At 33.0% G+C, this 21,752-nt stretch overlaps 1 protein-coding gene across 2 annotated transcripts in view; it reads left to right on the plus strand.

The window, feature by feature from the left end:
- Nucleotides 1-21,752, plus strand: part of CADM2 (cell adhesion molecule 2) — a 464,221-nt gene that overhangs the window by 366,888 nt on the left and 75,581 nt on the right. For both annotated transcript variants that reach the window (XM_032882208.1, XM_032882209.1), the window contains exon 7: nucleotides 5,408-5,586. In XM_032882208.1, coding sequence (XP_032738099.1) covers nucleotides 5,408-5,586 — 179 coding nt within the window. The remainder of the gene's footprint in view (nucleotides 1-5,407; nucleotides 5,587-21,752) is intronic.

A 21,752-nucleotide genomic window follows, 5' to 3' on the forward strand; every position in this document is an offset into this window, starting at 1 on the left:
ACATTTTACAATAATTAAAAATTTGATTTGAAATATGTGTAGACTATTACTTACACAACTGTTTTCAGAAGCCTCTCATTTGATCCTCAATAGCAAAATAACCTTTTACGTATTTTTATATTTAAAGTGGTCAATGTAATAAGTAGCTCCACACATAATCTCTTTATATTTTCCTGGGTAGCAGCCACATCACTTTCTCCCAACAGAGGCTCCTTACAAAATAATATTTTAAGTTGGTTGCATTAGTTTAAGAAAGGCTACGCCTTGAACTTGCTTTGTCTTTATATTTGAGATTTTAAGAAAAGGAGCGAACAATACCAGCTTCTATTTTTTGTGTTTTTTTCTTCCTCTTTTTTCCTTCTACCTCACTTGGTTGGCAATGTCTGGGCTGTGGCTTATGGATGCAATTTCAATCCACCCAATGAAGAATAGCCGAGGCTAGAATCTCTCAGAATCCTTCTTCCCAGAAACCAATAAATTTAAATTTTTTAATTGAACTGAATGTCAAACTCACTTGTCAATTTGAACTTAATTTCTTTCCCTCTGCTTTTCTAACAATGTGATCGCATGAACAAAATTTTATACATAGACTCTTCAGTATAATTTCTTCAGTATAATTTTGCTTCAAGCAGAAAAATGGATCAAGATGTTTATATAGCTTCTACCACCTTCTTCCACTGTAGAGTGAAACCATCACAGGAAATAGAGAAGGATTGGGCTTAAAAATCTCCCTAGTATTAAATATTCAATCATATCTATCACCTGGGAATTTTTAAACTGAAATAAAGGTAGTAATCATCTTCATATACCATACACTTATAAGTGCTTAAGACATCAAGTCATTAACTATAAGTTCCTGTTTTGTCTTGAATGAAAGAAATGTAAGATATGTGCATTTGCAAGTTTCTTTCTCTTTTCTTTGAGCCAGAACAAGGTGTTTACTTGAATGCTACTACAGCAACTTATTATTTTTCTTTCATTTAGGAAAAGTAAGTTTCACTTTCATAAGACTAATCTTAATGTTAGAGCCCAACATGTACTGTGCTTGTGAAGGAAAAGGCACTGTAGAACTCCAAGGGGATATAGCCATTTGGGAAAAGGAAGATACTGGAGAGTGCTTCCATTCCACAGTTTGGAAGATCTTTTACTTGTGTTTACTTCTGCAAGGACTCCAGACCTCTTTTTTAGGAGATCTGCATTATGACACTTATTTTTCTGTAACTGAACTGCTTGTTCTTTATTCTTCTTCTCGAGCATGAGTCTAAAGAGGATGAGATATAAGAAGGCAAAGCAAGATTCCATCAGCATCAATATTTAGGGAGTAAGGATCCCATATACAGTTGGAAGAATTAGAGGGACTGTTCTTATGGTATAACTTTTCAGAATAAGTGCCCCAAAGACCAAAGAGTTTCAGTGGAAATGAGTAATCAGATTTGTATCCAGCTCAAGATATTAAATAGCTTGCTAACCCAAGGGAGTTGTGGCAATTCCTTCTAACACTAATTTATAAACAAGGAGTTATTAAAGATATCAGAAAATTTCTCATTAGATACAGAGAAAACAAAATAAGAGGTTAATAAAAATTTTTCTAAAAATCTGTTAAGGTAAAACAATTCTACCAAGACCTTAGAATATAAGAGAATAAATGTACGCACATGTTTGGTTTCTTCTTTCACTTTTTTTTTTTTAATTTTTTTGTTTTGTTTTCCATTATCCTATGAAGAAATAGCCGCAAAATGTCATTAGGTGCATAAGGAAAAAAAAAAAAAAAGTCTTTTTAGCCCTATAGTTTTGGTAGACAGAAACATAAATCAAATGTTATCTCATACGGAATATTTCCAAATTCTAATTATCTGGGCTTTTAAAGGGGAAACTAGATTGACCATATTAATGTCCTCACTATGGAGTTATATAGCATTATCTCATGCCCGATGCTGTGTCAGTGTCCTGTTACTCCTGGTATCTAGCTCCTACTCTTTTTCAGCCTTATCACATAGAAACTATACACTGGAACCACTTTTTAAATGATCTCCTTTGGTTGCCTGAACAGCAGGGAAGATTGTTATTCATTTGCAGCAAGAAACTCAATCATTTCTGGGTTCCAATTAGAGAAAGCCTAGGGGCCCTCTTTATTAAGATGAAACACAAATTGTATCAAGACTTGCTAAACCACTTAATATTTTTATGGTGATATTAAGAAGCTCGAACATTTTAAGTACTAATTGGAATATGTGTAAGGTATTTTTAATCGATGTATAAACTCTAACCTCCATTTCATTAAAATTGCATCTTATGGCTCTAACATTTTTGCCACTTTGAAGATTTACCATACAGAGTAGGATCAAGGATCCTGTAATATTCAGTGTCAGTAGTGACTTACATTTCTATAATCTCCTCTGAACCATTTCTGCAGGTATTTTTTCATTATTTCCTAGAAAAGAGAATTATGTTTTAGAAAACATTCTTTTTAAATACAGACTTGTAGCTTAAATAATTTATCTAGATCTTTAACTTCATTTCTGTGTATACAACTCAAAAATACATATCTAAATTTACTTAAATGATTACAGGGCCAAATACTTTAAGATGTGACTGAAATCTTATGAACACAAGCAGAGAAAAGTTATGACAGTTTGGATTTGGGGGGTATAATTTTGAGTGTATGAAGATGCATAGAGAGAGAGATCCAGTTATATCTGTGTATGTTTAAAAATTTTTACTTATACATTAAGAAAGTATTGCCTCTTAATGAAATACATCTGTTGAGTAGTATCTTAAGGATGAATCTTTTAAAATTCAAGTCATCCTTAATATAACTATTATTTTAATGTTGGCCTTATGTGGCTTTGTAGAAAGGACACCTTCTAATATTTCAGTTATATGCAGTAAGTCATAGTTTTGTCTCTTCAAAGGATATTAAGGATGTGCAAGGTTCAAGATTATCTAGGCTCTCAGTTTTAACATAAGAATTAGTAAATTCAAAGAGCAGCTTGCTAATGTGGGGTGTATGATGCAAGTTGAGAAATATTAATGGTTTATATTTTATTAAATATACTATGAGAGTGAGTTGTCTATATAATTGGATGATATAAATTATTTTATTTTCCAATAGTTTTAGATAACTAATTTCTTTGTTTCTTTTTTTCCGCATAAAATGCCCTTTCAGAATTTTCATGGATACAGTCCTGGTTGTCTTCTCTTTGTTCTCTCCCAAATGCCTCACTACTTAAACTAAATGATTCTTTCATCACATTGCTGATCTGCTTGTTTTGATACTATTTCCTGTATTTTTTATTATTTGGTTACAGCTTTTGCCACTTCAGAATTTTTTCAGAAAAACATATTCTCTGAATTAGAAAAGATGTCATAGTTCATTAATCAAGATATATGTTCTCATTGTCTTTACAATAACAAAATGGAAGTGAAATGTTTCCCAAAAAAATCAACAAATAATTAAACCTTTTTCAAAAATAATTTCTAACATGATAAAATAATGTTAAAATAGAAAATTTGACATAAAAGAAGTTGGAAAATATTTATCATGTTAGTAAGCAAGAGGTAGTGGACAAAGCATTAACTACAGAGTCAGACCAATGTTTGGATACATCTCTGATCATCAACATTCTTACATGCATTAAATTTTTAAAAATGATATCAGAAGTATCCTTGTGAGAAGTATAGAAGATACTAGTAACACATCTAGGATAATTACCATATCAACCCATGGCAGTAGGTATTATTAACTATTCCTAAAATTTATAATTACAAAACTATGTAAGATATTGGAAGACAGATGTCCACAGTTCATTTATCCTTTCCTCCCCGCAAACAGGTTTTGTGATGAGAATTCTTTGCAACAATTTAATTAAAAGAGAACTACCAGTTCCCATAAGTTCATAAAACTTTTCTTTAGGTTCCACATATAAGTATGATCATACAGTATTTGTCTTTCTCTGTCTCATTATTTTACTTAGCCTAATGCCCTCAAGTTCCACCCATGCTGTCTCATATGGCAGGTTTTCCTTTTTTCAATGTCTGAATAATATTGCATTATACTTAGAATATATTTTCTTTATCTTTTCATCCATTGATGGACATAGATTCTTTGCATGTGTTGGCTTTTATAAACAATGCTGCAGTGAACATGGGATGTAGATATCTTTTCGAAATAGTGATTTTGTTTCCTTTGGATATTTACCCAAAAATGGAATTGCTGATCAAGTGGTAGTTGTATTTTTAATACTCTGAAGAAACTTCATACTATTTTCCAAAATGGCTGCACCAATTTATATTTCCACCCACAGTGTGGAAGTATTCCCTTTTCTCCATGTCTTCCCTAACACTTGTTATTTCTAGACTTTTTAATGATAGGCATCCTAACAGGTATGAGGTAACATTGCATTATGGTTTTGATTTGCATTTATCCAATGATGAGTGATGTTGAACATTTTTTTCTATAATTGTTAGCCACTTGAATGTCTTCTTTGGAAGAATATTTATTCAATTCATCTGCAATTTTTTTAGTTGGATCATTTTTTTGCTACTCAGTTGTACAGCTTTTTTTTTTTTTCCTGTTTAATTCCTCTAAGACTTCCCATGTAATGTCAAGTGAAAGTGTCCAGAAACAGGGGATAGATTAGTGGAAGAAGTGGGTGAATGTTGTACAGATTTCCAGTTATAAGATAAATAATTTCTGGGGATGTAATGTACAGCACGCTGACTATAATTAACAATGTTGTATTGTTTATTTGAATGTTGCTAAGAAACTAGATCTTTAAAGTTTCATCACAAGAGAAAATATAACTATGTGAGGAGATCGATGTTAACTAAAGCAATTGTGATAATTACTTTGCAATATATACATTTATCAAATCATTCCATTTTACACCACAGTGTTATTTGTCAATTGTATCTCTACAACTAGGAGACTAAAAAGAGAGACCTTCAAGGAAAAACCAGTAGGGGGTGAGAAAAGAAGAAAAGGTGAGGGGAAATAGCTTCAGATGGTTTCAAGCAAAACTGTCACAGTGGTAGTAGCCTCAAGTATAAAGGTGTAATTCCAAGTACTTCTGGAAAAGGCTGCTCCAAAGCCCCAAAGCCATCCTCCAGAAATAGCAGGTATGAAAATTCACATCAGGATCGAGGCCACAGGATTGCTCTAATGACTCAGCAAATTAGTCCGTTAATACACGCCTGCTTAGTTTAACAGAATAGAATTAAATTATATTTGCCATATCTCTAAATCTCCAGAGTGAGAGCATGGTGGTTGTTTGGTACCTTCTAGAAGTTAGCATATGGATGTGCACAAAATGATTGTTAAATATTTGTAAATTGCTTGATTTATATACTTCACATAATATGAAAAATTTCTCATTTTCATATCTATGTGCATATTTAAATCCAATAGGCCAGAACCTGTTTTGTGGACAAAAGACGGTGGAGAATTGCCAGATCCTGACCGAATGGTTGTGAGTGGTAGGGAGTTAAACATTCTTTTCCTGAACAAAACGGATAATGGTACATATCGATGTGAAGCCACGAACACCATCGGCCAAAGCAGTGCAGAGTATGTTCTCATTGTACACGGTGAGTACTTTTTGGATATCAGTATATGTAAAAGAAATGAATGGCCTGAAAAACTTTAAATTTATCATAGTCTTTAGAATAATAAACACAATTTTAAATGGGTTTTCTTTTTCTTTCAGAAGGACTTTTCACAAAAGATTCACAATATGTTCCAAGTCAAATTAATAAATTTACGACATACACTAAAAATAAAAATTATTTTCGTAAAAGGTTTTTTTATTGCAATTATATAAGTGTTGGAAGTGACTAGTAAATAATAATGGTTTTCTTTGAATTTTGCAAATAAATGCTTTTAGTTATAAATCGTAATCACGAAAGCTATATTTACTTTAAGTTAGTTTTGGTTGTAATATCATAAAAATATACTTTATTATCACTATAGCTGGTTTCACAAGGAATGATAGCACATTAATGAGATGCAGCAAAGACAGAGGTGTACAATATATAATTGCATTAATTTCTTATGAACAATGATTTGAAACAGTCACAGACATTTTTTCTTCACTGCACTAATCTCACGATATGAGTAAATATAACAAAATGGCAAAAAGAAATAACAGTACCTAAGACTGAGACAATCCCTGTTTTTCCAAACCTCCAAAAGCCACAATTGTTGCTCATGATATAGCTTTAATATATTGTTAGATAGAGATGAACTTTTATGAGATCAATAAATAATGTAATAAAAAATTAGTCAAGGTTCTTTATTGCAAGACTTCTCAGAGTTTATTAACTATGCCAGGTTACATTGTGAATTTCCAAGAGAAAGAAACATTAGAGAATGTAAGATTTTCCTCATATTTCACTATGAAAATCTTTTCTAAGACTAGTATTGTGCTAATACAATATAACAGTATTCCAAATGAACACTGTGTAAAACATGATACTGTAATAAAGCCAGCGTATCTTAAAAATATGAACAGAGTATATTTATTTGAGATCTTTCCCATGAATCTTATTATAAAGTACTGTGAGAAGCATGAATTAGTTCTGTACCTTTCTAAAACAGAATTTGGTGGGGGGGGTAGAGTCTAATTCTTTGTAAAGAGATTTTATTTTAGGGAAAAAATTAATACCGTTTATGTTTTTTCCCCAGGTATTTATTTTGTTGTGGTACAGGACAAACTGGAGAAAGAGAATATATTAAATCAATATACAACTTTCGTATTCTCAAATTACTTTAGTGTATGCAGCCTTTCAATTCTTAATACCACTTTGCTGTTGAAGGCCAACGAGGACTTGTAGTACATAGACTGACCACGTATAAACTCTTTGAAGATAGAGCTGAGAGATTAATTTCTAGCATCCTATGAATTATGAAGATTACAACTCTGGAAAGATCAGCCTAATCCAATTAAATTCATAAATTGGAACTAAATGTGTTAAAGCCCTGTAGACACTCCCTGCCAGGCTTCCTGCCAGAGAGAATCTAAGAAGTCCTGGGCGTGTCAAGAAAATGACTTAGATTCTTGGAGCAGGACCCAGGAGTAGCTTTCAGTTCATGCTGACCTGTGTGTGTAGCTCATGCAGTCATAGAAGTGAAGTCTGATTCATTCTGCGCTTTCTGAGTGCATCTCACGGACAGTTGTAGGGAACCTAGGGGCATTTTGTATAGCATGTCACATTGTGTCGAAAGCAATAGGACACAAAAATACCAATAGTTAGAAGGGAAGTGATAGAAAAAATAATACAGTTTAGATAAAAAGTATGTCATCTTTTTTTTTTTTTTTTTTACATAATTGAAGTGGAGCAAATGCACATGTTTTCCCAGTGTTTGCAAGCTAGCCAACAGCATGATTTCCTAAATAGCCAAGCTACCTTTAGGTATTTGGCAGTTGACATATTTCTAATAAATACTTCTCTAACCACTTTGTAAGAAGTCATTTTTGGCTTTGCTTTTTGAACTACAATTCATCAAAAGCACCCCATAGATTAATGTTATTCATGCTGCTAGATAAATGCTATGAAGTTCAACAGTAGTTTACCTAGGATTATTGACACAAGTAATGAGAGGCTCGATGAAACAGTGAAACCATATTACTCTGTGTTTAAAAAGAGCTCCAATTGGGTTCATTACAAAATAAAGGTTTTTTTTTTTCCCCTTTGCACACAGGGTATAATGTTTCATTAGTCACTGGTTGTATAAATATAAAAAGCTACTCTCCTCTGTTAATGGTTTGGCTGTTTCAAAACCTTACTAAATGATGAAATTTGAGTGGCATTTCGATCTATAATGAATGCTGTATGCATTTCGGAATGGAGTGATAAGTGATCATTTGTGAGAACTTTACCCTTTTATCTTTTACACCAAGGTTGATTTTACATTAGCTGTGATAATTTAATATAGCTCTAGCACAGAAGGGCCTTTCATGAGCTGAGACTGTGTCTTTGACTCTACCACAGTTGCCCACGTTCTATTGATTCTTAACTTGATGGAGGTCTGAGCACTTTCCTGTGAAATCATCTGCTATCTAGATGCCATCCTAATGGTTAGATTTTATTCTTTGGGTGTCAGTGGAAGTACATTATTTAAATGTTATCACATTTAATTGTTAACAGCACTGACATTTTGTGTTGTGGACACTGGAGAGTTTTCTTCCCCCTCCTAATTACACCTTTACAAATTTCAGCTTTAGAACTACAGATGGTAATTTGAAACTGCCAGTCTAAAATTCACCATCAGTGAAAGGTCTAACAAAATTTAACATACAAATACTTGTAGGATAAAATATTATATTTATGAACAATTTGTACTTTGCAGGCTTTCATCAGAAAAGAAAGTAGCATTTTTCATTAACAAGTTCAACAGTGGAAAAATTTATGTGTTGAATTGGTAGCCTTAGTTATATATACTATTAATTTGTGTCAGAATAGTTTTTTTTTTATTTAAATTCAATTAGCCAACATATAGTACATCATTATTTTCAGATGTAGAGTTTGGTTATTCATCAGTTACATCTAACATCTGGTGTTTATCATATCATGTGCCCTCCTTAATGCCCATGACCCACTTACTCCATCCCTCTAGCCACCTCCCCTCCAACAACCTTCAGTTTATTTCCTAGAGTTAAGAGTCTTTCATGGTTTGTCTCCCCTTTTTTTTTTTTGCTTCTGTATAAAAATATTAAAGTCATTCTCATATTTTTGTTGCTATCATACTATTTATTTTTTTAGAAGGACTGATTATTTCCATGTCAATGGCATTTAAGCATACTGTTCCATTGCTGTTTTACTATTTGGAGAACTCAGATCAAGAGAAAAAAATCATTCATTCACCAAATAAATATTTAGCATTTAACTACTGAACACTAAAGTACTATAGAAGCAAAGGTGAATAGAACTTAAGTTTAGAATTTAACATGGAAGATAAGCATTCAAGTAGTTTTAATACCAAAATAAAAGAACTAGAGAAGAATGGACATACAATCATGTAGCTGTTTGAAGTCTTTGAGAGTGTGGTCCAAGTGTCTATAATTAAAAAAAAAAAAAAAGTAACAGAGTACTTCTGAATTGTTCAAAGGCTAATGGTGTACATCATAAATGGAAGTAGCCAGCACAGTGCCAGGTGCATACCTATGCAATAAATCAAATTATTATAATTATATTACTAGTAGCCTTAAGATACCAAAGGAAATCTCAATCCACTCAATCTCTGATGAAAACCTTACACAAGAGTTGCATACAGTTTAGTGCCCAGAGTCTTCCCTGAATGGTACTCAGAGCATAAATTAGGTTATATCTATTAAAGAATGAGACAATTGTAAATTCTTGCCAACTAGGCAACAAAGGATATCTTAAAATTTCAATAGTATGGCAAATTAGTTACATAGAGAGTACAGGATAAAAGTTATAATTACTCTTGTTTCTCTAATACAAATCAAGTTCAGAAGGTTTAGGTTAAATATCTTTTCCTCAAACAAGACTTCCCAGATATATATCTTCCAGTATAGGGAACATGGAGGACCTTTTTATCACATAAGGAATAGCTGCAGAGAATTACAGATGACCTGAAGCTAATCTTATTTTGTGGATAGAAGCAACTCAAGTTCTAATATTTATTTCTCATCAACTGTTGCAAAATACATGTTCTTTTGAAAGTGTCAGAAACATACAGCACCTGGGAAATTTTGAAAAAGAATATGACAGTGAGAAACACAAATCAGATTTCCTCCAAATCTTAAATTTCTTCTTTCTCTGCACTGCCAATACCTTTTACCTGCCTTTATACTCATGCTAGAGAAATTTGTAACCACTCCTCGAAATACAAATGGTTGTGGAACAGAGAAGCTGGGACTCCTTAGTATCATCTGCACCCTCAAAACCCTCCCCGGGATTTGGGAAGATATATAACAATACAAGTAGAAAAAAATGAGTAGCATATTTCTTTTTCCACCAGTAGTGGCACTATGCATGGCAGGCCCAGATCATGGGAAAGAGTTCCAGGGAGTCAGGTGAGAGTTTCAGTGGAGAATCCACTCCATTCAGAACCTGACTCAGGGTTGTTTCAGACAGTCGTAACAGAATAGAGATGCACTCTTTGAGAAAGGTTTGTGTGACATTTCCCACCTCTCTTCAAACATATTCTTCCTATTAATATAATAACCCTTATATGAGATTTAAAATTATTTTGCCACTGCTCTAAAATTCCTTTACTTCATTATTTTTCTATTTGTGTGAATAACTTTTGTAACAATTCATTACATCATAATCTTAACTTACTATTCTTGTTTTAAGTAAAATTACCCACTATATTCCCTATCATATTTTTACTTTTATGTATACATATTTTGCTTTTTGAGCAAATTTTACCTTAATGACCACATAAAACAAGTAAAACTCTCCATAACCAGTATTATTATGGTAGAAAGTAAAAAATAATAAAAAGCTTCTTTACGTTAGTGACAGTCACTGACTTGATATCTCTAAGATATCACTTGACAGTTATGGTTTGTTTTATTTGATCATGTATCTACCGCAATGAATACTGCTGAAAAACATGATAGCTTTTTTTATGTTTCCAGGATAATTTACCTCAGAAGTAATACATATACACTCACATTCACACACACACACACACACACACACACACACAATATAGGATCCATCACATTTTATTGTTAGTTAATAAGAACCATCATTAAAATAGTATTTTAGATTTTTAATAGTAAGTGGGAATATTACTGCTAGAAATCTCTGTGTGTGTTAGTCTGGTGAAAGTTATCAAGTGATTGCATATGCTTTTCAGCTTTTAAAAGTCAATACAACTACCAGTGTCATTTTCTTCTACTTTTATTGTAAATAATAAATATCAAAAATACTCAGAGATAGGCATACACACAGATGTTGCAGACTTCTGCATCAAGCGAAGTACCTAGCTTTGTTGCACATTTAGATATATATCTTTTTCACAGATTATATTTAAATGCAGACTCACTTTTAATCTTCAGTGCTGATTTTCCCTTTTACTTGATTTGCTTACTGTGGGAGAGATGCTAACTGAGTCATGGAGGGTGGACATTCACTTTAGCAAACATTTCCAAATCATCTATCATCTCCTTCAAATATTTCACTCGGGTGTAGGATATAAATTCAGTTGCTTTAGGGTTATTAGTACCTGGTTCTAAATTTAACAGAGTAATTAATGCATATACAGGCGAATGGGGTAATAATTATGAAACAGATTTGGAATATCATAAACTAATATGCTGAACTTGTTTTTAAAGTTATCTTACCATAGAACTAAGCAAACACAATTATAATGCATGTATTTCTAGTCTTACAGTATTTGTTATACATATTCATGTCATGATTATCAATGATTTGAAAACTGTTGAAGACACTCATCACATGAAAAAATGCACTTCAGTGCTTCCTAGTGAATACGTAGCTAGACTAAAAAGTTGGCAGTAACATCGAAATTTACTATTACATTTATGTTGCAATGAAACGTTTAGAAACAATGAGAGACTACATGACTTTTTTTCCCCCTCCTAGTTGTAGTGTTAGCCAGGTGATGCAGACCACTGTGGAACCAAAAGAGTGAAGTTTTGAGCTCATATGGGTGGGTGGGCAGTGAGAAAGAGAAGACTGGATTATGGACAGATGCACAGCCTAGTAAACATTAAAAAGAGATTGAGCTAAAATCTGTTCCCTCACATGGGAACAGACCAACCAGTTGGTAAATCAATTCTATGTACTCATAATGAGCATTTTTTCCTTTGGAGAAGCTTTCTTTAGAAGCATAGATGGGAAAATACACAGTGAAGGAAGAAAAGGAGAGGAAAGACACCCATATGGAGCAACAAACAGTGTGTTAATGGAAGAGCCCTATGGTTGCTGCTCTCATCTCTGGTTGAGAGTTTGCAGGCAGTAAACTAGTTGGACGATTCTTAAAACTGTATCTTCTTTAATCGCTGAGATAAAACATATCATTTCTGCACATGAATAAAGCAGGGAGAGCTGTGATGCCTGTGGGAAAGGCATACCTCTGACTGAATGAATGGGCTGTTGAACTCTTTAGAGAGAAGGGGAATGGGACCAAATAGTGGAGTCAAGAGCACTGTTTCATTATAAAACATTTAAAAAGTTGCATATGTGCAGCATACTGAATACAGAGTTGAGTTTTAATTCCACCTCTTTGTTTTAAGATGAGCACGAATTGGATAAATTAAGATTTTACCTTTCAGAGTAAAAAAATTCATTCAAAGATACGGCTCTGCCACTGTGAAGTAAATGTTTGTGTGGTACCTCCATGGAGCACTGGCGAAACCATCCATGGGGAAAGTTCTCCTTCCTGCCTGAATGGAGAAGGGTCTACCACCCAACAGTTTTAGCAATTTAAACATCTTTTCTTGTGTTATTTATACATAATCTTTTCTATTAGTTGCAGTAAAGTAAATGGAAGAATCCATGATACTCAGTCTTTCTAGATTTTTATGTGGAAATAAGGTTAGGTTGTAGCTTTACAAAGATGTACAGAGCCCTTCTACTCAAGTTTATCAGCATTAGTTGACTCATTCATTAAAGAATTGAAGCAATATTCAAGTCCATGGGGAATTGGGCATTTGTTTTCAGAAATAATGGCACACCCAACTAGAAGATACAGATCTTTCATAAAACCTGCTTTGTAGCTTCTTACAATGTAGTTTTTACTAACATTGTAACAGCATATCATGTACTTATTCCAGAATCTAAGAACTATCCTTAACCCCTCTTTATCTTTATCTCCAACTCATCAGCAAGTTCTGTTGACACTATTCCCAAACCATGTGTTCAGTATGTCCACTTCTCTCTGTTATTCTCTCTAGCCTAGACTAGAGAGATATCCATGTCTATGATCTCTTTCCCACATAGCTATAATGTATTAATGTTTTAAATGCATATTCCTTCATATCTTTCCCCTATTTAAATTTTTCTAAAGGCTTTTCATCACACTTAGTGTAAAACCCAAATCCTATCAGCTTCATTTACTAAACCCTGCATAATATGCCACTACCTGCATATGAGACATCTCATCACTCTCTACCTGATCACTTGTTTCCCTGGTCCTCTTTCAACTCCTCTAAGACATCAAGCTCATTCTCTCTCTAGGAAGTTTGTCCGGAATGCTTGTCCAGGAAGCATGAATATGGATATTTGCAAGAATGACTTCTTATCATCCAGATCTTGATTGAATGAATCTTCTAAGAGAGACCATTTTTGTCCACTCCAATCTAAAATGGCCCCAATCATGCATCACTTAATTTTAATTCTCTGCAAGTCATTTATCATTATTTGGTATTTTAGTTGTATATTGGTATTTTTATTTTGTACATGAGTATATATACATATATATGTATGCATTTATGTTTATATATACTACATGTATGTATCTGTACATGTGAATATATTCTATATCCATCCAGTAGATTATGACTTTCTTGAAAGCAGAGACCTTATGACTCTCATTCATCTCTGTATCTCTAGATCTTAGAACAATGCCTTCTAAATAGTATACAATCAATAAATATTTCTTTAAGGAGTTTAATATTTCTTTGTCCCTTTCTGTGTGTCTCTATCTTTGTATCTCTCTCCCTCTCTTTTCAACAGAATAAACTTTAGTAAAATAATATATATGTACATACATACATATATACATAAACACATATATCCACATATATTCATATATATGTGTGCCTATGTATACTTCCCTGACTTCTGTATACTGGTATCCTGACTTCAGAGCAGAATTAGGGAAACTGATATTCATTCTCTTTTGTCACCAAAATCAAGAACTTTAGGTTTCATCTCATATGGGGAAAAGAAATGATGATACCCAGAAATATATTTATTTAGCAATCCATATGTAAATGGTGCCTTACGCAGTTAAGAAGTGCACAAAATGGACAATGTGTATAGAAGGATTGATATGACTAAAACCATATGTGGTATATAAGAAATAGCGTAGAAGATCACAGGGAAAGGGAGGGAAAATTGAATGTGAAGAAATCAGAGAGGGAGACAAACCACAAGAGACTCTTCATTCTGGGAAAACTGAGGGTTTCTGGAGGGGAAGTGGGTCAGGGGATGGAGTAACTGGGTGATGGGCATTAAGGAGGGCACGTGATGTGATGAGCACTGTGTGTTATACACAACTGATGAATCATTGAACACTACATCAGAAACTAATGATGTACTGTGTGTCGGAGAATTGATTTTAAATTTAAAAAAATGAAAGACAAAAGCAATCATAGAAATTAGAAGATTTTTGCAATTGACTTCACATGTCTGTTTTGTTTTATTTTGTTCTGTTTTGTTTTTGCAAAATTCTGTGATTATTGCTTACTAGAAATTGGATTTGTTCTTTGGAAGTCTATAACATCACTTACAAAGATAATATTTATTTCTGGACAATTTTTTTTTTCTGAAAATCTCTATCACAATGTTATACTATCTAATTCTTTATTGTTTCAGAAAATTTTCCTTAAGTATCTACTATATTTAAGTGTTAGGCCAAACACTGCAAGGCTTGTAAGAAATAAATAAACACTCCCTATTATGCCTCAACTTCATAGCAAAAATTAAAAAGTGAAGAGATTTCAGTCCTGTGCCTTACCATGATGTGACTTTAGAGATGTTTTCAAGGTCCCTTCATTAATTGGAATATTCTAAGAGACTTATTCAGGAGAATATGAAGTTCCATGGTTAGAAATGCTTTACTTTGGTAAAATACTCACTTTCTTATTGAGAGCATATTTTAAATGTCAATAGCTTGGGGAAGGTAATCAGTTAGTATAACTAAATCCCGGCGGGGGGGGGCAGTTTATTTAATAATCTGTTGTAAGATTAGGAAACACTTTGCTTTGTGTGAGAACTCCAAACATTAGGAATGTGGGTCAGTATGTGGATTTCTCAACCAGTGTTTTTCTCCTAGATCGTGTGTCTCCCATATGTATTCATACTTTATTTGAGTTTTTCTTTAACCAGTGACAGAGCTCTTTTTCCAAAGACAACTTTCATCCTCACAGAACTTAAAGTATTTGACCAAATCATCTGATTTACTTTTTGACAAAGTACTTTTAAGAAAGACCTCATCGTATTGAAGTAGGGGGAGCTAAGTAATGTAGAATCATCCACTTGGAAGGGTTGGGTTTTTTTTCCTATTTTAAATTCCACTTTACTTTTGTCAGCTTGGAATATGAAAGAATATTTTAAGAGAAAAAAAATGTACACTTTTTTTCAAACAACAGACTGATTTTATTCATAAACTTTTCCTGCAATTACATGGAACTGTTGGTTACCGCTTACAGGTTAAAATTGCAGTACTTTTCATTTTTTAAAAACAGCTTTTTTTTTTTTTTAATTGCATAAGTCTTCCATTTAGTATGTGAAGCCAGTAGAAGCTATCAGAGGGATGAAAAGGGATTCATTCAAATCTAATTTTTAAAAAGGTTCCTTTTTATGAAGCAGATGAGGTTACCATATGGCTCTTGAGAAGGAAGCATGCATGGGCAAGTTGAGGCCTTGTCAACCCGGTGGTTGTCATTTCACTAAGAGCCGTGGTGCTGTTATCCATTCTTACGCTATAATCCAAATAGGCTGCTCCATGTAGCTGAACATAATGGGAGCAGATAAACGTCCTTCTCTGCACAGGTAAAAAAGCAAATACAGTACATTTTTCCATTACAATTGCTTCCAATGGCAGTACAATTATCAGTAAGAAGGTTAAGGATGCCCTATTATTTTTAAGGTTAGGAAATGTGAATAGCGTCTTTCAAAAAGACATTTCTCACCTTAATACTTCTCATATATGTTGAGTTCTGACCCTTATGTATCTCCACTAATAATCTTTGGTTTGGACTCACTCTTGATTACCCTTGCACCACCCTGGAGAGTTAGTGACATAAAGCAGAAAGAAAGTAGATATATGGAGTCCAGACTAAATGGTAGCAATTTTTGTCCCTATTGAACACTAGTCCTTGGAGAGAAACAAGCAGCTTGGGCTTCTGGGACTCTTTAGACTTAATTTTGCTTAGAAAATCCATTCTGAATGGGCCAGAATGCCATTTTTAAAAAGAGAAACTGCCAGAAAACAAAACAGGTTGACAAGTTAGAAATTATTGTATACTGCGTTTGTAGGGAACAGAACATACCTTTAACCTGAAAAGCTCGTTATTGGAAAAAAGGTGCTACACGGTTCTTCAATTTATTGTGTACAGTGCTTGTTGGAACTGATTTCATTTTAACAAGGTTATACAGGATCTGCTCTGCTCTAATAAGCTCCAGTAACAAAATGTGGTTGCACTTTTTTTTTTAATTCCTTCATTAGGATGTGATTAAAAAGGGCACTTTTCTATTATTGAATTGGATGATACGATTTAGAGCTCTAACACTTTTAAAAACATTGAAAACCCGCATTCAGAATATAAGATTCTTCAGTGTGCTGCATTTTAATTTTTTTAAATAATCATTTAGACTTGAAGACTCTTAGCAGAAATTTCTAAAAAAAAAATCTCATACATGGTAATAACAAGGAGGGGATTTTTTTTTCTCACAAATTAACCATGAATAAGTCTCAATTACTGATTCATGTTATTAAAAATGATACTATTCCCTATCTACTGACATCATTGTCATTACCACTGATAGGAACATTATTTATAAAGTACCAGTCAAATTCAAAGCATAGAACTAGGTACCTGTAGGAAGCACAGAAGTGTATCATTATTCTATTCTCTTTGTTATCTTATCATCTTGTTGGCTTGTGAAAAGAATAAAATACAAACAATGCATGTTAGTGCCAAATAAATGTTTGGCACTTTTCAACCACCAATTCCGTGAAGAGCTTTGATATATATTCTGTGTACTGTATAGTTTATCATTAATAAGCTAGAATAATAGAGTATATTAATTGATTATGTAAATTAAATTTAAATTAAAAATATTACTGTAGCATCATACATGTATTCTATCCTCCACTGGGAGAGAGAAATAGAGACACAGAACTAGTGAGAAGCCCGTAACTCCGGTTGTGCCCATATGGCTGCCCACGAATGTAGAGCATTGTTGTCATGGGGGTATTGGTAAGATAGTGTGAGGGAAGCAGTACGTAAATGCAAGGAAAAAAAAAAAAAGATGGATATTCAGAGAGAAGGGGAATCAGTTGATGTTCAGTTGGTTCAGGAAGTCTTCACTGAGCAGATCCAAATCAGCTGAAACTTGAGAGTAGCATTTTGCTAGGTATATCAAGAAAGGGAGAGAGATTAGATAATACTGGGGGAATGAGTCAGAGTAAACTTGTCCCAGGGCAAAATAATATTTTAAAATACAAAGACATGTTGACTTATAACAACTGAACCTGAAGTTAATTGGTGAGATAGATATATAAATAAAATGGTAATGTAATGTATAACAAGCTTGTGTAGAAGTATGCACTAAGTGATTTGAGGGTGCTTTGAAGGAAGGTATTGGAAACAGGAAAGATTAGGATAAGGAAAGATAAAGAAACAGGATGTGGCTCTGAGAACATGGCAGCAAAGAAAAGAACAGCAAGAACTAAGTCTAGAATTTTGGGAAAAGACTTGTGTCAGGGGCACATGTCTTCTTGTGCGCTAGACTTCAGTTCCTTTGCTTATGTTAACCAGGCACTATGAAAAATAAAGAAAAGAAGGCAGGCACATATGCTCCGAGAAACTCTAGACCCTCTTATTCCAATGAGGTGCCTAACAACAATGGTGGAGGCAGTTTGGAGTTCTTCATGGCAGAATCAAGTAGGCTGATCAGGAGAGATGATGGACTGATGAATCAGTCATTAACAAAGTTTAGTTATGGTCCCTGTACATGGATTTCAGTTTCCTGATTCAACAACATTGTTGTGTGAGCTGAAATTGTGCTTCTGCAAGTGAGTAGATCCTTACAGAAGTAACTTGCACTATTTACACTGCATTTATTTGTAACCCAGCATTTGCTCACATGAATAACTCTCGGCTGCCTACTTAGACTTTGCACTAATATGCAATTGTACAATTGACTAAATTTGGGGTTCTGTCTGACATTGTTGAAATACTCCTGAATTTTCCTTTTACAGGAAAATAGTATATATGTTACAACTGAAATGAGAAGTGTAATTTATTGTAATTCACGCCTTATGTATAGGTAAAACTATAAGCAAATATTTTCATGTCTTGGAAGCTTTACTTTTCTCAGTTCCCTATAAAAAGGCTATTTTTCCTTTAAACGAAGCCTTGCCTTTGTTATGGTATACATCTATCTAGATAAATAAAATCAGATTATTTTTACTTTGTTCACTTCCCTAAATACCATTTTTCTCCACTACATATTTTATCAATTACTAACTCTTCATTCTTTATGCTTTAACATCTAGGAAATATATAATACAGTTAATTTCTTTTGTAAATTATAAATTTGAACATTTTATTTGTAACTACTTTTTTTCAGGCAAATTCAATATTATTTGATTCAAATAAGATATTCTCCAAGGATAATGGCAATAAAAAATTTGACCCCATCTTTTGTATTGTAGAAATCAGAGATGAAATGCCATGTAGTTAACTGATTAACTTATTATATAGTTACCATTTCTGAATTCTGATATTCATAAATTATATCACAAACTATTAATATCTTTTTTTAATTTGTAGTTACTTAGTGCCCATGTTCAGATATCCTTTAATCATATAATATTAAAATATTAAGATCTAAAATCAACAAGTCATATTCAGCAAATGACATAAAATATTAATATGACTACAGATTATCTTGCTTTATGAACAGTAAATTAATGTTAAATCAGGATTCAGTTATTTTTATTGTGTGTGTGCACATGTGTAATTCTTCTGCATGTGGATTAGTATATTTTTATTCTTAAAAAAATGAGTATGTCTTGGAAGGGAAAAAAATGACCCACTGCCTTTTCTATCCTATACTATATTTGACTGAACACTTTGTATTAACAGTATAATGGTTTTAAAACTGGACAGAATTCTAGATAACTAAAAATGAGACAAATGATAGGTACTAGTGTTTCCGATGTCATGTTTCCTTATGAAAATGGAGCTCCATTTTCACTATCAGTGTCTAAATAAAAGGCCAAAAGAGAATGAACAAAACCAGACCTTTTAAACAATTGGGAAATGATGCGAAATGTTGCCACTTGGTTATAGGAGTGAAAATTCAATATGAGTATTTGGACTTAGAAAGGCAGCTCAGAATCTTTTTCTAATTTCTGCTTTGACAAGAGTTGCAGTCGGGCAGCTAAAATAAATGATCTTGAGGTGGAAGTGTTCAAGAAACTTCTCCATTATACTTCTATGAAATATAATAGTCTCTCTGCACTCTAGTATATACATATGCATATATATTTAAATTTAGAGACAAGGGGGTTCTATCTAAAATTTCTTTCATCCATTAAGTGGGGATAATAATAGACAATTCATAAATTTGTTGTGATCTTTTATTACTGGTCAGGATAGGATCTACTTAGTGAGCCCTCCTGGCCGATTACTCTTTCTTTGAAAGTCTTGAATTAAGTGAAAATGAAGAGTTCATAAGGAACATGGAGGACATGGATCTCAGGTCAGGCTCACACTACTTTCAAAGTAGCAGGGAAGGTGGGAAGTAATTCATTTTGTTAGCAAGGATATTTATTTTAGGAAGAAGGTATAAATTGTGATCTTAAAAATTGGTCTTTTAGGGGCACCTGGCTGGCTCAGTTGGTAGAGCATGTGACTCTTGATCTTGGGGTTGTGAGTTTAAGTACCACATGGGAGGTAGAGTTTACTTTAAAAAAAGTAAAAAAAAATTATCTTTCAGAAAATAATTATTGTCTATCTATATTGAAGACAGAGAGGATTTTTTAGTAGATATATGGAGGGCACGTATTGCATGGAGCACTGGGTGTGGTGCATGAACAATGAATTTTGGAACACTGAAAAAAATTTTAATTTAATTTAATTTAATTAAAAAAAAGAAATAATGACATCTTTTAGTTTTATATTAACTAGATGATCCTATCAAAAAAATGGACTTTTCTAGATCCCTTAAAATATGTTATATGTTTATTATGCTATGAACAAATTCATTTAGTAAATATTTCTTCACCTTATAACTTGTGCTAGAATCTGAACAATAAGTAGGCAGAGTTCTTCCCTTCAAGGATTAATTGTCAAGTGTGGAGACAAATATCAATAAAATCAGAACAGACAGAAAGTTTAGGTAGAAGAGAGAAATATCGTACAATGTTTTTTATCTTTCTAAGAATTCCATGAATTCCAACTGATCCTATGTAGATGCATTTCAGTTGATTCTGATTACTCTTCTGGTATTGAGTATTTAGATCATTCCAAATTTTCTCTTTTAGAATAGAGTTGAAATAATTGGATAAACAAGAGTGTAGCATAAAAAGGATAAATGAAAATGTTTAAAATGTTTCAGAACCCGTAGGATGAAATAAAGTTAGTAATGATTGAAAATCTAACAGTGACTGGGAGAGATTTCTTATTTGACAGATACTTTTCCTGGCCCAGTTGTCATTTGTCCAACGTGTTTTCCATCAAATTTCTTTCACCAGATTTGTTTTTTAGGTACATTTGAAGTCAAGAGGGAAGGATGAGAGGATGATGGACTGACAAAGCAGGAGTCAGAGTATGAGCCAATAATGATTTGTAGTGTTATCTGAACACTTTAAAAGATTCTAGGGCAATTTTCTTAAAGTGGATTAACAATTTTTACAACTAATGCATTTTCACAATTATAGGAAATAAAGATATGGTTTGGTTAATACAAAAATATTCATAGTACCTGAAAATATATACTCTCTCCAAAACAAATCAAGATATATTATTATTCTATTTTTGTTGATATGGAATAAAGAAAAAAGACCACCTAATGTTTTTTTGGCTAATCCAAAAAATGAACAAATACCACCAAACACTGTTATTTATATTCCAGTTCTTAGGAGGTGAATGATACTGGCTGATTTTGGAAGGCTGCTTTTCAGATCTAATGGAATCTTATTTTAACTCATTGGCTAATAGCAAATAACGTGTTATTTTATCATCTGTGCTGGGTTTGGTAGTATCAGTTTCTTTATATGGAGTTTTAAAGAGCTAATACCATTATATGTTCTTGTGTTTGATAGCCCTGTAAGACATTTCCTTTTGCATAAATTAAATACATATATTTTGAGATCCTAATAAGCAAAAGATTTTACTAGCCAACGAAGAATGTATTGTTTTCTATTTTAGGTATGCATGAAAATTAATATTACTCATGTTTTTTTTAATTTAGAAAATGTCTTTCATTTACCTCCAGCCTGCCTAACCCATTTAGGAAAGCTTACCATGAAAATAAGAAGGTACTATAAAAATCAGTAAATAAGAGGTATATGTGCACATATACATAATATTTACTCAGTGTATAATGTTAAAGTCAGTTCTATTTTATGATCATGGTAATTGCACACCAGGCAATACCCATTTTCTCCAGTGATTAATGTAGCACCATTGAGTTTTTAGAAGGTTGTTTTCTTAATTTGACTGTCTAGAAAGCATTTTCCCTGTTGAAAAACAGGTGTAAACATCAATACCCAAGATAAGAGAGCGAGCTCCTACTGTTTTCTGATCTCTCCAGTGTAGAGAATCCAGCAGGTTCAAGTCTAAGGATTGAGG

This window comes from Lontra canadensis, unplaced genomic scaffold (assembly GCF_010015895.1).
Source record: "Lontra canadensis isolate GAN:19392208 unplaced genomic scaffold, GSC_riverotter_1.0 scaffold80, whole genome shotgun sequence".
Taxonomy (NCBI): domain Eukaryota; kingdom Metazoa; phylum Chordata; class Mammalia; order Carnivora; family Mustelidae; genus Lontra; species Lontra canadensis.